A 17,466-nucleotide genomic window follows, 5' to 3' on the forward strand; every position below is an offset into this window, starting at 1 on the left:
GAACCAATCAAATAAAAAAAAACATTACACTTACCTGGTAAAAAGTGTTTGCTTTCAACAAGGCAGAAGCATTTTGTAGTCTGTGTCGGTGTAGACTCAGTTGTTGTTGGAGGTTTTGTTGTAGTTGGTTCCTTTGTCGTGGTTATAGTTGTGGTTTCTGTTGTAGTTGTTGGGACTGGAGTAGTTGTAGTAGTGGTAGTAGTTGGAGTTGTTGTAGGTGTGGTGGTGGTTGTTGTTGAAGTGGTTGTAGGTGTTGTTGTTAGAGGAGGAGTTGTGCTGCAATGACTGTAGTCATCACAACATAAGACCTTTATCTGGTAATTATAGCATTGCTTAACTTTTCCAGTTTGGTCTTTATTGTTGCACACCAAACCAACATTGGCATCACAATGAACTATCTGTCCAACATTATCAATACTGATTTCTGAGAAATCTTCAGCTCTGCATTCAATATTTTTTGGATGTTTACAGAATTGCTCTCCTCTAGCCATTATGTTCTCAAAAATTTCTTTATCCCCTCCATCAAATCCAGAAGTAGGAGTACCAACATCAATCCACTTTGTCCACTTGCATTGTGCTTGACAACCTGTTGATGAAGTTGTTGGAGGAGTAGTGGTAGTAGGTGTGGTGGTAGTTGTGGTTTCTGTAGTAGTTGTTGGCACTGTAGTAGTTGGGGTCGTTGTAGTAGTTGGTGTGCTGGTGGTTGTAGTTTCTGTTGTAGTTGTTGGCACTGGAGTAGTTGTAGTAGTGGTAGTAGTCGGAGTTGTTGTAGATGTGGTGGTGGTGGTTGTTGTTGAAGTGGTTATAGGTGTTGTTGTTAGAGGAGGAGTTGTGCTGCAATGACTATAGTCATCACAACATAAGACCTTTATCTGGTAATTATAGCATTGCTTAACTTTTCCAGTTTGGTCTCTATTGTTGCACACCAAACCAACATTGGCATCACAATGAACTATCTGTCCAACATTATCAATACTGATTTCTGAGAAATCTTCAGCTCTGCATTCAATATTTTTTGGATGTTTACAGAATCGTTCTCCTCTAGCCATTATGTTCTCAAAAATTTCTTTATCCCCTCCATCAAATCCAGAAGTAGGAGTACCAACATCAATCCACTTTGTCCACTTGCATTGTGCTTGACAACCTGTCGATGAAGTTGTAGGAGGAGTAGTGGTAGTAGGTGTGGTGGTGGTGGTGGTTGTAGTTTCTGGTGTAGTTGTTGGCACTGGAGTAGTTGTAGTAGTAGGTGTGGTAGTGGTTGTAGTTGTGGTTTCTGTTGTAGTTGTTGGCACTGTAGTAGTTGGGGTTGTTGTAGTAGTTGGTGTGCTGGTGGTTGTAGTTTCTGTTGTAGTTGTTGGCACTGGAGTAGTTGTAGTAGTGGTAGTAGTTGGAGTTGTTGTAGGTGTAGTGGTGGTGGTTGTTGAAGTGGTTGTAGGTGTTGTTGTTAGAGGAGGAGTTGTGCTGCAATGACTATAGTCATCACAACATAAGACCTTTATCTGGTAATTATAGCATTGCTTAACTTTTCCAGTTTGGTCTCTATTGTTGCACACCAAACCAACATTGGCATCACAATGAACTATCTGTCCAACATTATCAATACTGATTTCTGAGAAATCTTCAGCTCTGCATTCAATATTTTTTGGATGTTTACAGAATTGTTCTCCTCTAGCCATTATGTTCTCAAAAATTTCTTTATCCCCTCCATCAAATCCAGAAGTAGGAGTACCAACATCAATCCACTTTGTCCACTTGCATTGTGCTTGACAACCTGTCGATGAAGTTGTAGGAGGAGTAGTGGTAGTAGGTGTGGTGGTGGTGGTGGTTGTAGTTTCTGGTGTAGTTGTTGGCACTGGAGTAGTTGTAGTAGTAGGTGTGGTAGTGGTTGTAGTTGTGGTTTCTGTTGTAGTTGTTGGCACTGTAGTAGTTGGGGTTGTTGTAGTAGTTGGTGTGCTGGTGGTTGTAGTTTCTGTTGTAGTTGTTGGCACTGGAGTAGTTGTAGTAGTGGTAGTAGTTGGAGTTGTTGTAGGTGTAGTGGTGGTGGTTGTTGAAGTGGTTGTAGGTGTTGTTGTTAGAGGAGGAGTTGTGCTGCAATGACTATAGTCATCACAACATAAGACCTTTATCTGGTAATTATAGCATTGCTTAACTTTTCCAGTTTGGTCTCTATTGTTGCACACCAAACCAACATTGGCATCACAATGAACTATCTGTCCAACATTACCAATACTGATTTCTGAGAAATCTTCAGCTCTGCATTCAATATTTTTTGGATGTTTACAGAATTGTTCTCCTCTAGCCATTATGTTCTCAAAAATTTCTTTATCCCCTCCATCAAATCCAGAAGTAGGAGTACCAACATCAATCCACTTTGTCCACTTGCATTGTGCTTGACAACCTGTCGATGAAGTTGTAGGAGGAGTAGTGGTAGTAGGTGTGGTGGTGGTGGTGGTTGTAGTTTCTGGTGTAGTTGTTGGCACTGGAGTAGTTGTAGTAGTAGGTGTGGTAGTGGTTGTAGTTGTGGTTTCTGTTGTAGTTGTTGGCACTGTAGTAGTTGGAGTTGTTGTAGTAGTTGGTGTGCTGGTGGTTGTAGTTTCTGTTGTAGTTGTTGGCACTGGAGTAGTTGTAGTAGTGGTAGTAGTTGGAGTTGTTGTAGGTGTAGTGGTGGTGGTTGTTGTTGAAGTGGTTGTAGGTGTTGTTGTTAGAGGAGGAGTTGTGCTGCAATGACTATAGTCATCACAACATAAGACCTTTATCTGGTAATTATAGCATTGCTTAACTTTTCCAGTTTGGTCTCTATTGTTGCACACCAAACCAACATTGGCATCACAATGAACTATCTGTCCAACATTATCAATACTGATTTCTGAGAAATCTTCAGCTCTGCATTCAATATTTTTTGGATGTTTACAGAATTGTTCTCCTCTAGCCATTATGTTCTCAAAAATTTCTTTATCCCCTCCATCAAATCCAGAAGTAGGAGTACCAACATCAATCCACTTTGTCCACTTGCATTGTGCTTGACAACCTGTCGATGAAGTTGTAGGAGGAGTAGTGGTAGTAGGTGTGGTGGTGGTGGTGGTTGTAGTTTCTGGTGTAGTTGTTGGCACTGGAGTAGTTGTAGTAGTAGGTGTGGTAGTGGTTGTAGTTGTGGTTTCTGTTGTAGTTGTTGGCACTGTAGTAGTTGGGGTTGTTGTAGTAGTTGGTGTGCTGGTGGTTGTAGTTTCTGTTGTAGTTGTTGGCACTGGAGTAGTTGTAGTAGTGGTAGTAGTTGGAGTTGTTGTAGGTGTAGTGGTGGTGGTTGTTGAAGTGGTTGTAGGTGTTGTTGTTAGAGGAGGAGTTGTGCTGCAATGACTATAGTCATCACAACATAAGACCTTTATCTGGTAATTATAGCATTGCTTAACTTTTCCAGTTTGGTCTCTATTGTTGCACACCAAACCAACATTGGCATCACAATGAACTATCTGTCCAACATTATCAATACTGATTTCTGAGAAATCTTCAGCTCTGCATTCAATATTTTTTGGATGTTTACAGAATTGTTCTCCTCTAGCCATTATGTTCTCAAAAATTTCTTTATCCCCTCCATCAAATCCAGAAGTAGGAGTACCAACATCAATCCACTTTGTCCACTTGCATTGTGCTTGACAACCTGTTGATGAAGTTGTAGGAGGAGTAGTGGTAGTAGGTGTGGTGGTGGTGGTGGTTGTAGTTTCTGGTGTAGTTGTTGGCACTGGAGTAGTTGTAGTTGTAGGTGTGGTAGTGGTTGTAGTTGTAGTTGTTGGCACTGTAGTAGTTGGGGTTGTTGTAGTAGTTGGTGTGCTGGTGGTTGTAGTTTCTGTTGTAGTTGTTGGCACTGGAGTAGTTGTAGTAGTGGTAGTAGTTGGAGTTGTTGTAGGTGTAGTGGTGGTGGTTGTTGTTGAAGTGGTTGTAGGTGTTGTTGTTAGAGGAGGAGTTGTGCTGCAATGACTATAGTCATCACAACATAAGACCTTTATCTGGTAATTATAGCATTGCTTAACTTTTCCAGTTTGGTCTCTATTGTTGCACACCAAACCAACATTGGCATCACAATGAACTATCTGTCCAACATTGTCAATACTGATTTCTGAGAAATCTTCAGCTCTGCATTCAATATTTTTTGGATGTTTACAGAATTGTTCTCCTCTAGCCATTATGTTCTCAAAAATTTCTTTATCCCCTCCATCAAATCCAGAAGTAGGAGTACCAACATCAATCCACTTTGTCCACTTGCATTGTGCTTGACAACCTGTCGATGAAGTTGTAGGAGGAGTAGTGGTAGTAGGTGTGGTGGTGGTGGTGGTTGTAGTTTCTGGTGTAGTTGTTGGCACTGGAGTAGTTGTAGTAGTAGGTGTGGTAGTGGTTGTAGTTGTGGTTTCTGTTGTAGTTGTTGGCACTGTAGTAGTTGGGGTTGTTGTAGTAGTTGGTGTGCTGGTGGTTGTAGTTTCTGTTGTAGTTGTTGGCACTGGAGTAGTTGTAGTAGTGGTAGTAGTTGGAGTTGTTGTAGGTGTAGTGGTGGTGGTTGTTGAAGTGGTTGTAGGTGTTGTTGTTAGAGGAGGAGTTGTGCTGCAATGACTATAGTCATCACAACATAAGACCTTTATCTGGTAATTATAGCATTGCTTAACTTTTCCAGTTTGGTCTCTATTGTTGCACACCAAACCAACATTGGCATCACAATGAACTATCTGTCCAACATTACCAATACTGATTTCTGAGAAATCTTCAGCTCTGCATTCAATATTTTTTGGATGTTTACAGAATTGTTCTCCTCTAGCCATTATGTTCTCAAAAATTTCTTTATCCCCTCCATCAAATCCAGAAGTAGGAGTACCAACATCAATCCACTTTGTCCACTTGCATTGTGCTTGACAACCTGTCGATGAAGTTGTAGGAGGAGTAGTGGTAGTAGGTGTGGTGGTGGTGGTGGTTGTAGTTTCTGGTGTAGTTGTTGGCACTGGAGTAGTTGTAGTAGTAGGTGTGGTAGTGGTTGTAGTTGTGGTTTCTGTTGTAGTTGTTGGCACTGTAGTAGTTGGGGTTGTTGTAGTAGTTGGTGTGCTGGTGGTTGTGGTTTCTGTTGTAGTTGTTGGCACTGGAGTAGTTGTAGTGGTCGTAGTAGTTGGTGTTGTTGTAGTATGTGTGGTGGTGGTGGTGGTTGTAGTTGTGGTTTCTGTTGTAGTTAGTGGCACTGGAGTAGTTGTAGTAGAAGTAGTGGTAGTAGGTGGTGTTGTAGTAGTAGTTGTTTGTGGAATTGTTGTGCTACAATGACTGTAGTCATCGCAGCAAAAGACCTTTATCTGGTAATTATAACATTGTTTATCTTCTCCAATTTGATCTTTGTTGTTGCACACTAACCCTACAGTGATGTCACATTGAACCTTCTGCCCAATATTGCCAATACTAATGCCAGGGTAATCTTCAGCTCTGCATTCAATATATTTTGGATTTCTACATATATTTTTATCTTTAGCTATTATGTCTTCCAAGGTTTCTTTTTCTCCTCCATCAATGCCAGATGTAGGAATATTAACATCAATCCAGCTTGTCCATCTGCATTTTGGTTGACAAAACACTACATTAGAAGAAGTTGGTTGTGGTGTTGTAATTTTTGGTGTTATAGTTTCTGGCGTTTTGGTTTTTTCAGGGGTTGTTGGAGAGGAAGTTGCCACTATGGTTGTAGATGATGTTGTAGGAAGTGTTATCACTTTTGTGGTAGTTGGCTGTGTGGTTGAAGGTGTTTCCGTGGTAGTTGCAATTGTTGTGGGAGTTGTAGGATGTGTTGTATTACACTTTTCAAAACTACAACACATAACTCTGATTTCATAATTATAGCAGATAGGAGGTAGCTGTTGATCATTTCGACAAATTAGTCCAAATGACACATTGCACTGAACAACTTGTTCAAGTTCTGCTAATGGTGTGTCAGGGAACCTCTCAGCTCTGCACTGAATGTCTTGTGGATGACTACATATAGAAATTCCCTTCTTTTTTATATTATCATAGGTGTCAAAATCTCCATTTTGTTTTCCGTCTTTAGGGTAACTGGCATCAATCCACTCTGACCATTTGCAGACCTCTTTAACACATATTGTGCTCACAGCTGTTGTCCCTGTAGACATAAATGTATAAATTAAACTTGAAAATGTGTAGGATATTGATAGGAGATAGATCTAAACTATTGTAATACAAATATATTATTTCCAAGAAAACTTGAGTAAAAATTATTTCACTTCTATTACTTTCAACTCTGTCCCATAAAAATACAAACAAACCTGCAATCTGTTTGCTATGTCTGCCACTGACTTTGTGAGACCAGTTTATTATGCATGCAGATTAGTATGTTCCTATATAATTTGGCATAATTAATCAGTTTCATTGACCATCAGTGTTCATTAAAAATGTGGATATTTAAAGGAATACATTTGAATACATTTTTTCGGGATCTAGAACTGTACCTGTAGTAGGGGTAGAGGAGTGCGTTGACGAAAAGGTAAAGGGTGTTGTTGTAGTAACATGGCAGTTATCATGAATATCCCTGTATATGGTGCCATTTTCCCTGCAGATCGCGCTCATACAGCCTCCAAGGCCATCAGTGGTGTTGTAAATAACATCATTGTATTTATACATTTTACCATGGTATTCACAATGGCATGCTGTAAAAACAGAATGTGAATAGAATTGGTAATATATCAAGAATATTTATGAATAACTCATAAACAGAATTTTAAGACAAAGAGCCTTTAAAGATGGGCCAACCATGGCCGTTAACTGACCGATGATCAGCTACGTGCAAACCAATTGGAGGTCATTTAGTGGTCTTTTTAAATCAGCCAACCAGATATCCTGGCCTCCTCTTCCAGATGGGGATGTCAAAAGACTGGTGCAACCAATAAGCAGCTACAGATTGGCTGCAGCCTTCACATTCCATCCAAGCCTCAAACGCACTGTGCTCCTCCAAAAGCAGAATTTAGGAGACCAGTGGAGAACACAGTGCTGAGAACAGAAGAGCAGCACAAGTCTAGGAGGCAATTATTGATATATTTTTTTGTCTCTGTATACCAGTCTGGGCAACCCCTTTAAGTATTTGTGAGTTAGAGAAAGATGGATTTTTGGTTCTTACCGTAAAATCTCTTTCTTGGAGCCTTCATTGGGGGACACAGATTACCATGGGTGTATGCTGCTGCTACTAGGAGGTTGACACTATGCAAAAACAAGAAAATTGGCTCCTCCCCGGCAGTATACACCCACCGACAGATACCAAGTACCTCAGTTGGTGAGAAAGCAGTAGGAGAAGCAACGGAACTTGAAATATATGTACCAACCCAACAAGGAGCTCAAAGCCCAACACGGTACAACTGAAACAGGGAGGGTGCTGTGTCCCCCAATGAAGGCTCCAAGAAAGAGATTTTACGGTAAGAACCAAAAATCCATCTTTCTTTATCGCCTTATTGGGGGACACAGATTACCATGGGACGTTCCAAAGCAGTCCCAAGGGCGGGAACAGCAAAAAAGGAACGAAAGAACCGGAAAGGCTTAGGTCGGCCGGTGAGCCACCACCGCCTGCAGAACCTTCCTACCAACAACTGCATCAGACGAGGCCTGGGTATGAACCCTGTAGAACCTCGCAAAAGTGAGAAAGGAAATAAAAGGATTATTAACTGCGGATCTGAGAAGATCCCGGTCCACCTCCTACAGACACTAAGCACAAACTGAGGTACTTGGTATCTGTCGGTGGGTGTATACTGCCGGGGAGGAGCCAATTTTCTTGTTTTTGCATAGTGTCAACCTCCTAGCAGCAGCAGCATACACCCATGGTAATCTGTGTCCCCCAATAAGGCGATAAAGAAATAGGATTTTTAGCTTTGATATGAATAAAAAGAATGTGTAAAAACAGCAAAATTTGCAGCACCATATAAACTCCAGGAAATGACTAAACACAAAAAATAATGAAATATACAGGATGTGATTCGGAAAGTATATCTAAATGTATCTTTATATCAAGTAAGCTAAGATTACCTATGATTCTGTCTATAGAATATAGGTGTTTTCCTGATACAGAGCTCCAAATACTGAGAGTTCATTCACAAGATTCTCTCTGCCTGAAGTCACCACTAGGGGGAGAAACTGAGCTTACTGAATACTGTCTCGTTATTGGGTTAAGTGATGGCTGCAGGCAGAACATTACGATAGGATTGGGAACTATGTACCAGAAAATCAGCTCTATTCACTATAAGGATATATTAAGAAAATTACAGAATTAATAATGTGGACCTTTTCAGATAAAAAAAAAAATGTGCTTTATGTGAAAAAATGTAAATGTGAAATTATATAAATACTGTTTATATCACTTTTTGGGAGTAAGTCAGATATAAGAACAACAGTGTTTACCCAGCAAACCAGATAATATATATATATATACATATATAGAGAGAGGGAGAGTATATATATATATATATATATATATATATAATTTTAAATATTCTATGGCTGACCTAAATTTTCAAAGTTATTTGTATATTCTTATATAGAAATGAACATTTACCTTCTTTCTGATACTTGCATTCTACGAGTCCTGACATACTGCATTTGCTGTAGATAGAAAAGTTCAGGATTTTGTAAGTATGTGAGTAGGTAGAGATACTTTAGAAGATGTAAGGTATACAGTACATATAAGTTCCTATATATTATATTTCCACAGTAATATAGTCGTTTTTTTATGAACTGTCAGCCGGATCACTTACCAGGTCTTACAGTTCTCAGTGGTAGGTACATCTTGTCCAACTTTGTAGTGATTTTCTTCATTATCATAGCAGCCACACTGAGCCACACACTCCATGTCTTCCTCGTCGAAGAATGGTTTCTCTGCTGGACAACTTGGGTAACATCCTAATCAGTTACGAGAAAGTAAAAGTGGTGTTAGCTTACCAAAAATGGAGATCAGGTAGACACCATCTTCATCATGTGATAATGCTGGACATTATCATATTATAAGATTATAGTTGATAGTATATTATAGTTGAAATATGAAATGTTCTCTTACCTTCTAAACCAGATAGATCATGCACACATTTTCCACTTGGGTTCCTACAGGTCTTCATGCATGGAGCTCCACAAGGTTTGTAGTGCCACTCACACTCTCCTTCAGGGTTGTAATAATCGCAGAAAAGAGCTAAAGAACAAAGCAAAAATCTTGGTTTACATATAGATAAGCACATAACTAAACAAATATTTATATATAAATGATAATAAGTTCTATGGAAACTTACGACCCTGACAGTGACTAATTAGAACATGACATTGTGTATAATTATACTACTCACGACAGATGTTTGGGGATCTCCAGCTAACACAGATTCCAAATTCTCCACATGCCTGGGCGTAAGCTGCCACCGCTGTACAGAAACACTCACAGTCTCCACCAGAATCACAAGCGCAAGAATCTGTGACACAGGCGTCATAGTACTTAGAGGGGTCAATCTGAAAAAATAATAAATTACATGTATATTTTTTTACTTGATCAGGACAGTGAAACATTGACATAAATTCTATTATTCTCTAATTTATAATTAGCTCATGAGTGTTTCATGTTTTTTTCTAAACCCTCATTGTGACTTTTTTAAGCTTCTATTGATTTGAAGAAGTCATACACAAGAGATAAATGTCACCCCAATTCTGTGCATGCTGGTTACATTTAAGATTGAAAACAAACCTCTGCCAGAGCCCTCTTAATGCAGCTTCTCTGCCAAGGGAAAGGGCATGTGGAATTAGGGAGATCTAGAGAGTCCTGAAACCCATTTGAGCTGATGCTGCAAAAAATCTACAAGTTCTTATGATATATTTTTTGCTGGTATCTAGAACCAGCCTAAATGATATGGATATCCATGGAGTTATTCTTGATGTTGAGATCGTCTCTTACTTAAATGCATTTATGTTTGGCTAAAAGGCATTTTTGCACTAGGGTTTTAGTAAAAATCTGGCAATTTTTAGTCTCTAAAGCGTTAGTGTATTATAATGAGCTCATTCTAACAGCAAGTCATGTATCACTGTATTCTCTTCTCAAGAATTTTCGAAGTTCAACTTTGAGTTAATGATAAATAAGAACATTCATCTTAAGCTAGGACATCTATAGGAGAAGAGTTTACGAACATTATACAAAGTAAATCACGATATGGAATAGGAATGGAAAATATCTCCATACAGAAGTAAATTAAGAAAGAAAAAAGTAATTGAAATACTATAGAGCTCCTACCTGAGCATGGCAGGCAGAAAAGGCTTTACTGTTGATGATACTACATTGTTTCTGTGACCAGGATTTCCTGTAGGGGTTGGCACTGCAGGCATCTTTGGGTACAATGGCATCAGGGCATGTTTGTGACATCTTCCAGCTATTTCCAAACTCTGTAACATCTCCAACCACAGACAGACTTCTTGTGGTGAAGTCATTGTTTCCATCTCCATCGTAGTTTCCACACAGACCACAAACTTTACCCTGTAATATTGATGTATACAAATTAGTAAGGGTTAAACCATTGACGTTGACATTCTAAAGCTCGAACTATATTGTACTTCATATGAAAAAAAGAAACAATTGAAGCACAATGATGCACAGAAAAGTTTTACCTCAAAGTCTTTACTGAGTTTGATGAAAATGCTGGTCCTTCTGTCCCACATGAGTATGAGACCATTATCAGCTTCAATGACCAAGTAAATACCCATATTCCTGACTTTGTATGGAGCGACTTTTCCGATTCCTCGTTCTACCACTTCAATGTGCGCCTCAGTAAGAATTAACTCAAAGGTCTGCAAATGGAAAATTAATTTCTAGTTCATGACAAACCCTTTCACTAAAGAAGATGTCACATGACAGTCCCAACAACCCTTTTGCTTAAGATGGCAATCAACTGATCACACAGATCTACATCTTGGAAACCTTAGAGACCATCTGGTTTTGCCAGTTCAGGATGACAGTACTGTAAGAATGATCATCCATAAAATTCATTGATGGGCCACGTTCAGGCTGTGGGAGATTCTACACAGAAAGGTAACCCACGTACGTGTATCGTCTCTATGAATTCCTTGGGTCTCGGTAAGAGTTCTTAACATATCTCAAGATTTTGCCTAAACAATTTCTTACCCCTAGGAAGACTTTAATGCTTTTAGAACAAGTGGTTCCTGTGCTTCCGCATGGGATGTTCTCAGTGATGACTCTGAAGCTGTTGCTGCTTCCGTCTTTGCCACAGTGATCCTAAAATTCCCAGAATATACATTTATATTAAGCAAATTAATGAGCACGAACATAAAGGCTCATGTCATATAGTGTATTTTACCTGGGCAAGTGTATATTCACAGTCTCCATTAAAGCTGTAGCGTTTTCCATCAAAGGTAATGTAATGTCCATCACCATACACAGCACAGGTACCCAGGCAGGGGTCATTGGTACATTCCCACATACGGTCTTTGCAGGTACTGACAACATATAGAGAAAAATTAGCAATGACAATTTCCACAGACTTTTAGGTATTAAGGATTATTAAGGCTGGTTTATTCTTGACCAAAATTGAATTCTCTTACCAAGTATTGCATTTCATCTTAATCTTCTCGCCAGGTTGATACGTGGCATCATTGTGAATACATGGGCACTCTTCTTCATTGATGCACCTGCCTTTGCCATCTGAGACCAGTCCTGCAGGGCACACACAACCGGATACACATTTTGCACTGTACTGTAAAATATAATTAAAAAACATGTTTAATTAACATAGCAGATCAAATATAGATGAAGCACCCATCTCCAATAATCTAGTACACATAACTTGTAATATGTTTCCATGAAGGCTCCTAAATGACTTTCAAGCATTTAACAAATCCTCCATCATCCTGGCTTAGTTAGCATCATAATCTCACTGCTCTAGCCTCTAACATAAAAGAATTCTTGTTATTCTTTAGATAGCATTGATATCTCCTTTCCATCATACCACTCATACATTGATTTCAATAATAAACCAGTATGCAGTTAGCTATAAAGCTCCCTCTAGTGGTGACTGCATGCAGAGAGAACATTATAAATTAGCTTTTTGCCTATACAGGCCAATTAAGGTGCAGTATCAGAAAGCTGGCGTTCTCATTAATGTGTTATGTTAAAATAAAAGTGGATTATTTCCTCATTAGAAACGTTATAGAGTCAGCATGTTGTATATTTATTTTTTCTCTGCATCTCATCTGTCAGAAATACTCACACAAGCCATATCCAAGGTCTGACAACTCTTCTGGCATTCTGCACCCTTGGTCCCCACTGAAGCATTCTTACAATCAAAATAAACCATAGGAGCAGTGCAAGCTGAAAACATAAGGTACGAAACATAAGATAAGTATCCCAATAGGATAAAAATGTGAAATAAATCAGAACGATAATGAGAAATACTATGGCAAAATAAGGAACTTCATGAGAATAATCCAACAGCGGTAGAGCGTAATGGTAAAATTGGGGTGCCTGAAAGCATTTATGTTTTGGCCATTGTATGGATATACAAGGCTATGGCAGAAAATCTATCAAATTGATCAAATTGATTGATTATAATCAATATTTCATATACCAGTATGAAAAAGCACTAAAGTGAACTAGCACATGCCTTTTAATACATTTGGCTTATTTGGACTGCCTAATGTCTGACAATGAATTATATGAAGACTATTTGAAAGTGTAGATTTGCGTAAAAATTTACACAACTTTCTGATTTCAGTATTATTAAACCTTTTGAAAAAGTGGAGACCAACCACTTCCTGTTAACTCTTGATATTGTAAAATTTCACTTTTTTAAGGGTGCTATCACATTTCATTGTGTGTCCCCATCGGGACGTTTGTCCAAAATCTCCCGCAAAACAGGGTTTGGACTCATGCACAAATGGGACCATTGGCTGTAAGGATGACAGAGTGAAGTGTGCTATGATATGCATCATTTTTGGGACGGTGCGCTTACAGGAGGCGGATACCCAGATTTAATTGACTGCGTTTGAGTGTCCACCTCCTGTAGGCGTACACAAAATGATGCACGGCAGAGCTCTTAAAAAAACCACAATGCATGATTCAGCTAACATTATAAGGGAAATTTCCCATGTCCCAGGTGCTGGATAGTATAGTTATAACTATAAGGAGGTTGAAAAACTAATGTTCTTACTTGGTTCAACTGTTCCAATACAGGTGAGTTTTCCCAGATTGCAAGTGCTGTAAATGAGAGAATATTAAAATCATATTTTTATAAATGCAGTAGTTGTATTATAATCCATGTAAAATGCTCATCTGTATGGTCATGCACACTCACCACATGACCCCATTGTCATGAACAACTTCTCCTGAAGGTACAGCGGAACCTTTAAAGTAACATGGGCAAGCTTCGGCAGGAACACATTTGCCGCTGTCATCCATGTAGAAATCTTTAGCGCAAGTGCAGCCATCCACAGGGGTAAATTTGATGCTACAGGTGACATCAGGCTCACTCAGTGATCGGCATGTGTGCTGGCAAGTACTGGTAGAGTAGGTGTAGCTCAATGTTTTGGGGCAGTTGTTCATGTATTTAGCTGTGATTGAAAAAAGTTATTAAAAATGAATAATATATGTGAAAATTAAATTCTATATATTATTTCTGGAAGTTAAGGTTACTGTGAATGAATCAGTTTCAAAACATTTCTGTAAGATAATTTTTATGAAAAGAGTCTACTTTTTATCCAAAAACAGCACCACAATAATTTGTGTTTGGTACTGCAGCTGAACACTCAACACATTAATGGGACATAGCGCTTTGAGCCCCAGATGAAATAGGGTCGAAACACGCGTCGGGGTCTGTGGAAGAGGCCTATGTGATGACACATTCTATTATTATTTTTCGGGGTATGTCTGACTATATTGTATCTTATTTTTTCACTATTGGTTTTATTTTTTTGTGCATTACATTGCACCAAATCTTTATATATCTAACTCATAGAATTACATGGTAATCTAATTTCTGTATATATAAGTGCCTATACATGCCTGTTATGATTACTCCTTCTTAGTATTTTGTCATCTCGGGGTTACCCTTTGCATTGTAATCATTCTTTGTCTCTCATCAGCCTCGCCTTGCTTTCATTGTTCCTTGTTTTTACTATTATCTTTTATTTTTACTGTGTAGTTGTGCATCTCAATCAAATATTTATTGCGTTTATATACATTTATCTGATTCGTCATTAAATTAGATGAACACTTATATGATATGTTAATGGAACTTAGCTATCTTATGGGAAAAAAAGTAGTGCAGTTTTTATGTAAAGAATGGAGTCTGGTTCTTTTGAGAATTGGTACATGAAGCCATTAATCTCTTTGGATCTATAAGCATATGCATTATATTTATTTCTCAATGACTTACTGCAGACATCACTTCTCCATTCGGTCAATATGATTCCTTTGATCGCACAGGCGTGGACGTAGGATGACAGGGATGCACACATGCATGCTTCACTTTTCTCACAGTTGCAGGTGTCAAACATACAATTCTGAGAAAAACAAAACCATAGTTATCGATGATTGTAAATTATATATATACATATACATATATATATATATATTTTTTTTTAACAACCTCCTCTTTAATGAACAAGAATACATTTTTCCATTTGTCATACATTCCAATTGGATAACCTTACCTGGTGGTAAACCTGTGGATTGATAGTAGCATGGCAGGCAGCAAATGGACCAGTTGGATCTGATATAAGACCGCACCAATGCTGGGCATATTGCTCTGTGATATAGGAGAATAGCAAATATAATACAATACATTCATCAGTTCAAAATTCAACTCTAACCACAGTTTCCTCATCGGCAACTTAATTGATGCCAATCTTACCATTTTCAACACTCAGAGAGCAAGGATCTTCATAGACGTTCTTAACGTTTGCACAGTCTGCTTGGGTCTTCCATGTGTTGGCAAAGGATGCAGCTGTGCCTTCAATGACACCATTGATGGTCTGGAAGTCATCTGACTGCTTGTCATTGAAGTTTCCACAGAGACCTAAGAAGATGAACATGTGTAAGAAGAATGTCCTCCAAAATGCGATTGCAAAGGTAAGATCATTAAAGGAAAGTCAAACCTACCGCATGTCTGACCCTTGTATGATGGGTTCAAGGCCACGTAAACCTGCATAAAAGGAGTCAGCTGAGCTACCACTTGTACTCCTAGGTTTGTATCAACAATAATGTAGAACGATGAAGGTCTGAAGATGGTTATATTGGCTGAAATAAAAGGTGGTACAATTTTAAAAACTTGGCAGATGAAATGACCACGACAATCACCAAATAATTTCAATGTGATAACCTACCTGCAGATACCGGCAGCTGAGTATAGACGCTGTTTATAAAGACGCTACCACAAGGCTTGATTACAATGATCTGTTTGGGTAAGAAGATAGGAGATTGGTGAAGAAGAAGATACATTCCCAATACTCTTCTAAAACTCAATATTGAGTGACCATTAAAGGTTCATAACCTACAAAGTAGAAAATTAGACATATTACTTGCTGTACTAAGGGTTTTTTTTGCAGTTCTATCACAACATGTAGGCCACCATAAGCGTCTGAGATACTGTCAGTTCTGCATACTCTTAATCATAGCAATCATTGGGGGGACACAACTGTCAGGTCACTATCAAGTAAAGCCATTCACTAGAAATATATGCTTTAAAAATAATACACATGTTAAGATAAGCAGCAAAAAAATAGCAAATGAGCAATATATATACGCTCTACATAGCAATAATAGCAATGCTGAAAATCAATAAACATCGGACACAGTGACATTTATGTAACACTAGTGGAAATGAGTGTGAAAGCAATACTTTGATTGCGTATAAGAACCCGGAAATAGGCATTATATTGGATTCTGTGAAGCTCAGCTTGATGGTTACTTACTGTTTCTCCTCCATTAATGATAAGAGTAGCACTCTTAAGGCAAGTCTCACTTTCGGTCAAACCGCATTTACGCAGCTCTGTCAGTATGGTAAAAGAATTTCTATTGCAGTCCTGCATGGAGAAAATTGATATTTAATGCTACAGAACATAATGATGCTATAGTGCTGCAGGATACACTAGATCTCTCATGATAGATACCGTAGATAGATAGATAGATAGATAGATAGATAGATAGATAGATCGGATGTATTAACAGTATATTGTCATTTAAATATCACAATTGTGATGCTCTTAGACAAACTAGTCGCGGATTGCCTTGCCTCACCTTACTCATCACGTAGTTACAGTCTCCATGTATGTTGTAATGACTTTGATCATAAGTTGTAATATGTGATCCTCCATTAATAGAGCAGGTTGCAGGGCAAGGCAAATTATTGCAATTCCACTTTCCTCCTGCGCACAAACTGCACAAAATATAAGAAACCCAGTGTCACACAGATGCAAATTAATAGACAACACGTCTAAAAAACAAATATAAGGGCCTGTCTTGGTGGGTTTTTGAACAAAAGGTATTCTTTAATGGCTATGCATGCCACTATTTTTTTTTGTTCCTTTTTCTTCCTGAATTCAAAGTTAACCAACTTTCCAAATTTTTACTGAAACAGTCTGTAAGTCCTTTTTGTAGCTAAATATTTAACAAAAATGTTACAAATTTTTCAAAGCCTCTGGTTCTGATAGGTCTCTATATTTTCCCTACTCTCAGTGTTATACAAAGCAGCAGGCTGTACACAGATCTCCTCAGTGTGGAGAGGGAAGAAAGAATGTACAGTCTCAGTGAGGGCAGAGAAAATATTCTTTAGAAAAGTAGGAAAGCACATGAAGAGGAAATTAATGGAGTGTTGGAGTTAACATCCATCACATCCAGCCTATATTACTGGTTGAGACATTCTCACAAGATAAACATCTGAAACTTGGATCAGGTTGCACACTACATATCAGGGGGTCTGAAAATGAACAAAACAATGCAGATTTTTGAACCTACACAGGAGTGTGAACAAGCTCTAAAACAATGTTATTGACACTCTATAAAAGGTATTACTTATGCACTTCACCAAGGAATGTAAAGAAAACACAATGTCTACCTACACGTTTGTCCAGGGGACAGCTTGACATCTAGATCCAAACTATGAGCTGATTTATTATTTATTATTTTTTTTAAATATAGAATATATTTTTGTTTTTTAAGAGATTGAATAATTCTAATTATACGCAATGTTAACAAACTGCTAACATAGTGATTATGAATTGCTACAACTTTTATACATAATTGCCCTGAGGACTCAAACTAGTGGGGCTGCAAAAAAAAAATAACAAAAATTGAAATGCTACCATGTTTCAGTAGCAAGTTAGAATTTTGTGTTAAATAACGTTTGGTGGTTTAGGTGGCCTTCTTCCAAAATGTATAGAGCGTTAACGCAAAGTTGACAATCTCCAAGAACCAGTTCT

At 38.3% G+C, this 17,466-nt stretch overlaps 1 protein-coding gene across 1 annotated transcript in view; it reads right to left on the reverse strand.

Moving 5' to 3' along the window:
- The window catches only part of LOC141058199 (mucin-5AC-like), a 51,156-nt gene that overhangs the window by 26,385 nt on the left and 7,305 nt on the right, over positions 1–17,466 (reverse strand). The window contains exons 11-31 of the mRNA XM_073554345.1: positions 16,286–16,424; positions 15,961–16,071; positions 15,373–15,442; positions 15,149–15,286; positions 14,901–15,065; positions 14,701–14,795; positions 14,424–14,550; positions 13,344–13,599; positions 13,200–13,246; positions 12,261–12,361; positions 11,596–11,747; positions 11,352–11,490; positions 11,159–11,269; positions 10,645–10,824; positions 10,274–10,513; positions 9,345–9,501; positions 9,065–9,193; positions 8,766–8,910; positions 8,567–8,613; positions 6,480–6,677; positions 35–6,133 (exon numbers count right to left, since the gene is read on the reverse strand). Coding sequence (XP_073410446.1) covers positions 35–6,133; positions 6,480–6,677; positions 8,567–8,613; positions 8,766–8,910; positions 9,065–9,193; positions 9,345–9,501; positions 10,274–10,513; positions 10,645–10,824; positions 11,159–11,269; positions 11,352–11,490; positions 11,596–11,747; positions 12,261–12,361; positions 13,200–13,246; positions 13,344–13,599; positions 14,424–14,550; positions 14,701–14,795; positions 14,901–15,065; positions 15,149–15,286; positions 15,373–15,442; positions 15,961–16,071; positions 16,286–16,424 — 8,846 coding nt within the window. The remainder of the gene's footprint in view (positions 1–34; positions 6,134–6,479; positions 6,678–8,566; positions 8,614–8,765; positions 8,911–9,064; positions 9,194–9,344; positions 9,502–10,273; positions 10,514–10,644; positions 10,825–11,158; positions 11,270–11,351; positions 11,491–11,595; positions 11,748–12,260; positions 12,362–13,199; positions 13,247–13,343; positions 13,600–14,423; positions 14,551–14,700; positions 14,796–14,900; positions 15,066–15,148; positions 15,287–15,372; positions 15,443–15,960; positions 16,072–16,285; positions 16,425–17,466) is intronic.

This window comes from Dendrobates tinctorius, unplaced genomic scaffold (assembly GCF_039654945.1).
Source record: "Dendrobates tinctorius isolate UK_male_01 unplaced genomic scaffold, ASM3965494v1 ptg000211l, whole genome shotgun sequence".
In the NCBI taxonomy this organism is placed as follows: Eukaryota; Metazoa; Chordata; class Amphibia; order Anura; family Dendrobatidae; genus Dendrobates; species Dendrobates tinctorius.